This window comes from Austrofundulus limnaeus, unplaced genomic scaffold (assembly GCF_001266775.1).
Source record: "Austrofundulus limnaeus strain Quisiro unplaced genomic scaffold, Austrofundulus_limnaeus-1.0 Scaffold86, whole genome shotgun sequence".
NCBI lineage: Eukaryota > Metazoa > Chordata > Actinopteri > Cyprinodontiformes > Rivulidae > Austrofundulus > Austrofundulus limnaeus.
The window spans coordinates 974,060-980,406 of NW_013952488.1; the positions used below are offsets into that span (position 1 = coordinate 974,060).

Below are 6,347 nucleotides of genomic sequence, written 5' to 3' on the forward strand. Positions count from 1 at the left end.
TTTTCTGGATTTTTGTTTTAGATTCCATCACTCACAGTTGAAGAGTACCTATGATAAAAATTACAGTCATCTACAAGCTTTGCAAGTGGGAAAACCTGAAAAATCAACAGTGTATCAAATACTTGTTCTCCCCACTGTATATACACGGTATTTCACCTATGATAGTAGTGGTTATGGTAAACATGTATTCTAGAATATGTGTATTGCACATAGCATGTAAGTTTGTGTAGCAGGTTATTGCACAGGTATGAGTAACTTGAGTCAGTCCCACTGAGCAGCAGCAATGGACTTATTTAGTATCTCAGATGTGGGTTTTATCAAAGGCAGGGCGGAGGASGGGTTCGTAACTATCTTTGAATGGGGTGTAACAATGGTCCAGTATCTGCTCCCCACTGGTTGGGTAAAAGTACATTTTTATTTATGAATGTTGTATCAGTGTTCAACTTCACACTAATTATAATATATACATCCTAAACACTTCCTAGTTTTACAAAAATGGTCTACATCATGTGAATATTAGATTTTCTTAGAGCAGGATGTTTTTTGTTCATGTTTTTCAGACTGAATTCAGAGCTAATTTGTGTCTTTACAGATTTTAGAATGTGAGTTCTACCTTTTAGAGTTGATGGTGAGTAGACACGTCTCCACAAAGCTTAATTTGGTGCAAGTGGACGATCATCARGGTCATTTACTTTCTGCTCTAACGTGTGTTTTAGGACTGCTGCCTGATTGTGTACCACCCCTACAGACCCCTCYTGCAGTATGTGCAGGACATGGGACAGGAGGACATGCTGCTGCCTCTGGCCTGGTATTTGTTTKTGGARAAACAGGTTTGTTTGATTAGTTTTCGGTCTCCTCACTCAGCGTCCCRTCTGTTTTTCTCAGGCGGATCGTGAACGATACTTACAGGACAGATCTGTGTCTGCTCTACCCTCCCTTCATGATTGCCCTAGGTGAGAGTTGTTCTCCTTGCTTTCCTGTTTCCACCAGGGTAAAACCCAGTTAATGGCTTTAAACAGGCTTTATTAGTTTTGTGTTCATCGTTTGTTCTTCTTTCCCTCCTCAGCCTGCCTGCATGTTGCTTGTGTGGTGCAGCAGAAAGACGCCAGGCAGTGGTTTGCTGAGCTCTCRGTGGACATGGACAAAGTAAGATTGATATCTTGTTCAGTTTTAAAATAGAAACAAAATGGATTAACTTTCAGCTCATCTTATTTCCGCATTTTAAACGCTCCTATTAGCAGTGTTAGCAGAGGAGGAACAGACATTTATCAAACTAAGTTCTTGTATCAGAGTTTGAAACGGGTTTCAAATATGACAAAATCACRTCTTCTAATTGTTTCCAAATTTAATTAATACGAACCATTTTCAACTAAAATAGATCCAAAAAGTGTTTTGGCGCAGCAAAACACAATGCTGCATTATTAAACCGAGATGTTGCACAATGTATAGAGCTTTTAGCCATTTTTTTGTGTGTTGGCTAATGTTTTTGTGTTTGGTTTGAAGATCTTGGAGATTATCCGTGTGATGCTGAAGCTTTACGAACAGTGGAAAAACTTTGATGACAGGAAGGAGATCGCTGCTATCCTGAACAAGATGCCAAAACCTAAACCACCTCCTAACAGGTACATCTAGTTTCCTTTCTTTCTGCTCTTCAGGGTAAATACATATTTTAATATAATAGATTTTTGTTGAACACTCAGCTGAGTCTTGGAAACTGCAGCATGATGAAAAGATGAACTAAAATGTGTGTTTTATTTTCTGCCTGCAGTGAGAGTGATCAGAGCTCCAATGGGAACCAAAGCAACTCCTACAGCCAGTCTTAGCAAAACGTCTCCATTCTCATGAGAATCCATAATGTTATACACTTTGGGAGGGGGCTGAATGTTTCAAACCCATCACAACCTCTGCAGAGTCCGTTCACCGAAAGCTGATCAAGATGTCCTGACACGCCTAACAAACCCTCTCCGTCTTCACCCTCCCCTCCTCTGATTGTGGATTCTTGGGTTGGCAAAGTGAAGCCACGACATCAGGCTGCGTCTCAGTCGGGCCAACGACTCGGACTTGAATTTAAACTGACGAAACCCGACTGGAGAACAAATGTGACGGTTCATTAAAAGAYCCCCCGTCGTTAATAGCAATCCTGAAATCCTTGAACCGCCCCTGGGGAGCGAGTCGTTTCGTACGKCGCTCCGTGGGATTTTCAGAAAACTTGATCACAAGTGCTGTGCGTGTGTGTCTGTGTGTAGTACACGTGTGTTTTCATTCCTCAGGGATTGCAGTAGTTCTCCCTCTACATGAACGATATGGTTCTGAGCAGATGAGTTGGATTTAATCAGAYGTGACTGGAGACTCCTGCCTTCTAAAGAGACAGTAGCTTAGGATGAAAACATCCTGAGAGAAGCTCCTTTTTGAAACATGAGTTTACTGTTTGAATCATGTCAACAAAAGCTTTTCCACCCATTCCCTCACCTGCTGTAAATAGCCTTATAATTTCATTGATTTTATCGTTTGTTTTTGCTTTAAGTAAAAAGGATAAAATATTGTTTTAACTTTATTTGTGTAGCAAAAAGGATGTTTTAGATCTTTGAAAGCTGGGTTCTGTTAAAAACAGTTGATTTGACATGTTGGGGATAGCTCTGTGAACGACCTAAGTTTGGAAAAAAAAAGTTTATTTAAGACTGACCTGATGAGCTAGTTTGAACCAGACCAAGAACWAATGTATATTTTTTAAACCTTTACGCTGTCAATTTCTGCGTTCTCTGGTTATTTAGTCAAAGATGTGAAATTCCTGCCAGACGTCAAATATGGGTCTCTGTAGTACGTAAAGGGGAGTCTCTTGTGATTGGTCGTGTTAACTTCTCTTGTGGGGCARGTTAAAAGATGAATTAATAGTAWTAGTAAAATTATTGTGAACATGTAAGCATAATTTATTGACTAGCATCTTCCTGTCTCAAGTAATGTCTAAAATTAACGTTTACGTTAAAATAAATATGTTATTCCAGGATGCTTTGGGTTGTTTTGACTGAACCAAAGRTTTTTGCACATCCTTCCACATGTACGGTGTCCAAATTCTGTGCCGCAAGCACCTTCCTTTCTTTTTAAATTAATATTTATATTTAAAAATATGGGTGTTTTCGGGCCATTTAAACTGAGAATTATGTCCCACCAGCTGCCATCATTCTTTAAACCCCACCCAAAGTAGTCAGTCCGACCAATCACGTCTTGGACAAACTCCTCCCACACAAAAAACTCCCACTTAGTAACTGCAGAGACCCTTTCTCTGAGATTTGCCCCAGGCTGCAGTGCTACAGCTAGCCGTTGCCACTGCTGCTATTATGGCAGAAAATGTAAATAATTTTGTTAGAAATTATTGTCAGCGGTGTGAATGTTTATAAAATAGTGTTATAATTTGCACCTAAGGCTGCATTCCTTTTTAGTCCCTACTCAAGCTAGCTGTTAGCACTTCAATTTGATTTGAGTTAAATTATGTTTCTCCAGTCTAAAATTCTTCCAAGAGCTTTATCTACAACAGGTAAGATGYTAACTGTTCAGAAACCSACTTTGAAACCTCGGAAAATGGTGGAAAATCTTTTTGCTGATTTTTTTTCCCGTTTTGAACATTACTTTTTTTGTCCTAAATAGAATAATGTTTTGTGGAACGCTTTTTTATGTAGAAATCTTGGTTTTTAAATGGTAAAGGACTTTATTTTGTTTAGTGCGTGCATGTGTAAATGCAAATCAAAATCATTTTGTCTTTATCTGCAACTTTTCCTTTAATTGTATCTGCTCTCAGCCATCTGTGTAAATCACCAAACAGTTGCAACACATTTGTGCTCCTGCCTGCAGATGTCTCTGTTGTAGTGAAGCGGGAGCAGTGTGTGAGCRTGACTGTTTGTCCTGACAAGGTGCTTGAAAGCCTTAGAAAATAAAAGCTGCTGATAAGAGAAAAGTCCTTAATAACAGGACACTTAAGTGTGTTTTAAGGTGATTATTTTTTTCTCCCCTTGAAAAATCCATTCAAAGTAGCTAATAAGATGATTTTGTTTAGGGTGAAATGAACAGATGTGACAGTGACCCCTTCAATCAAGCAAATCCTCTTTTGTTTGGTTTGGTTTTGTGTAGCCTTTTTTTTTTAAATTTATTTGTTTTTGCTGTTCATGTGAATTAAGAAAGAGGGCTTCATGCTAATTTACTACTTCAAACCCCTTCCTAACATTGTCACTTGAAATGTTGAGTTGGCTAATAAAGTGTGTGCAAACGAAATGTGTCTTTGTTGTTTTCTTAGTGTTCAAACATTACAGTTTTGGGTGATAAACACCCTGTTTTCCTAACTGCAATGTCAGCTCAGACAGGCAGCAGTGGTAGGACCCCTGGTGGAAACTGTAGGGGAAGCCTAACAGATGTTAACATGACAAGCTGAAAATCACAAATTGAGGACATAAAAACTTCACTCAGTTCTCTGAGGTTCACCTTTAAAGTCCAGAAAGATTTGTTGTTTTTTTTAATGTAGGGGTTGTTTTCCTGCACAAGATCCCACATTGGTACAGTCAGTTCCCGTGACGTCACTRGATGCATAAATGCTGCAGAAAACAGCGGAAGTAGGTATTACAAACAAAATAATGTGACCTTCAAAATCAAATGTAGCTTTGACAATCAGATAATTAAARAAACATCCAGCATGTATGAACATATGTGATATACAGATATATTTTAGAATGTTGTGTTTTGCACCTCAGACCATCAAAACATGTTTATTGGTTTGTGTGTTTTATTGGTTGCCATTCCAGTTTTTGTACAAAAATGTAGTCTTCGTGTGGTACTGAAATATTTATTGCGTCCATTTCACTTCAGTTTATGTATATAACGTAATTTATATAAGTCACAGCAAATGTCATCAGGGCACTGTACAAACAACAATCAGTCTAATGAAGGAAGCCAGCAGGTTGTGTTGAATCTTCACCAAGTCACAGTCTCCCAACCTGAACAGCGGCAGCACTGGAAATAAAAACTCCCTTTGAACGAGAACCAGACTCAGCTGTCTGCTCAACAGGAAATGTTTACAGAACTGTTTATTAAAGCAGTCAAAGACTTAAATATAGATACTGTGTGCAATGGACTTCAAAAGGCCTAAAACTACAATTTCTAACTGCACTATTAATAAAAGTTTCAGTATAATAACGTAGAAAAAAAATTGTAAAACATGCACCCATTTTTGAGTTTTGTATTTACAGATTAATCGTTTGTTTGTTTGTTTGTTTGTTTGTTTGTTTTTAAGCAAAGGTGACTTTCGCGCGCTTTAGAAAGGCACTTTTATTTTGAAACAGTAAACCGGAAACAGCTATGTTATAAAATTAGACTCGACTGAAACCGGAGAAGGGTCAAACCAGAGAGCTCCGAGCGAGCTTCGGAGGAAGTCTTCCCCGCCTCGGGGACACATCCAGGACGGGATGCTTGGGTCCACCCGGCTGTTCCCGGTCCAGTCGCCCCCCTCCCGCCTCGGCCGGGACCCATGAAGCCCCCGCTGATGAAGGCCGGTCCTGCCCAAGCGAGGCGGAAAGCGGCCGGAGAAGCTGAGCATGTTGTACTGGCGCGTCGGGTTCGCCTGGACGGGGTCGTCTGTGGTTGATCTGGGCAGGCAGAACCAGACCTTCTCCTCCGGCCTGCCGGGCTCAGACGAGCAGTTTTATGGGTCCATCATCGCCTCCCGTCTGCAGGACTACGGTGGGATGATGTCCGCGCTGGGTTCGGATTCGTGGTGGAGGAAAACGCTGTATGTGACCGGAGGAGCTCTGCTCGCTGCTGCTGCCTATCTGCTGCACGAACTGCTGGCGATCAGGTACCGAAAACAACAACAACAACAACATCAGGGGCAGCCAGAGAGAAGCTGCTGGGCTACAAAAACCTGAGCCAGGCCTCAGAGCACGAGCCAAGTCCTAAAAATCAGTTTAAATAAATCTGATCTGATGGATTTACATGTTAGGTGCATAATCTGTGGGATTGAGCTCTGAGAGAAATAAGGAGTCGTGAGTGGTGGTGTGTGKGATGTAACCTCCTGAGACATTTACACATTTACTGTTGTCATTGAAGAAGAAATGTTTGTAAAGAATCACTTTTAGAGAAAAAAAACATTTTCTCAGAAATGTCTGAGGGCTGAAAGGTGTAGAAGAATCAATTGTGCTGTTAAAATGAGCAACACAAGATAAAATCAGCTAAACTTGGCAAAAGTTAAATTTTGCAAACAGCTAATATCAATAAACGGATGCTAAAAGCATCTGCTCTACACCCTCAGCAGGGTCCTGGAGGGTGCATGGGAGTTCGCCCAACCTGTCTACATGTGTTTTGTGGAC

At 40.5% G+C, this 6,347-nt stretch overlaps 2 protein-coding genes across 3 annotated transcripts in view; both read left to right on the top strand.

Moving 5' to 3' along the window:
* ccnc (cyclin C) overlaps positions 1 to 4,263 on the top strand; it is a 10,302-nt gene extending 6,039 nt beyond the window's left edge. Inside the window, exons 7-12 of the mRNA XM_014011946.1 lie at positions 593 to 628; positions 717 to 808; positions 886 to 953; positions 1,067 to 1,146; positions 1,504 to 1,622; positions 1,769 to 4,263. Coding sequence (XP_013867400.1) covers positions 593 to 628; positions 717 to 808; positions 886 to 953; positions 1,067 to 1,146; positions 1,504 to 1,622; positions 1,769 to 1,823 — 450 coding nt within the window. The 3' untranslated portion in view covers positions 1,824 to 4,263. The remainder of the gene's footprint in view (positions 1 to 592; positions 629 to 716; positions 809 to 885; positions 954 to 1,066; positions 1,147 to 1,503; positions 1,623 to 1,768) is intronic.
* A 1,091-nt stretch (positions 4,264 to 5,354) lies between these two features.
* Positions 5,355 to 6,347, top strand: part of faxca (failed axon connections homolog, metaxin like GST domain containing a) — a 6,547-nt gene continuing 5,554 nt past the window's right edge. The window contains exon 1 of one of the 2 annotated variants that reach the window (XM_014011947.1): positions 5,355 to 5,836. In XM_014011947.1, the coding sequence (XP_013867401.1) occupies positions 5,577 to 5,836 (260 nt within the window). In that variant the 5' untranslated portion in view covers positions 5,355 to 5,576. The remainder of the gene's footprint in view (positions 5,837 to 6,347) is intronic. The other variant, XM_014011948.1, reaches the window with a different exon arrangement.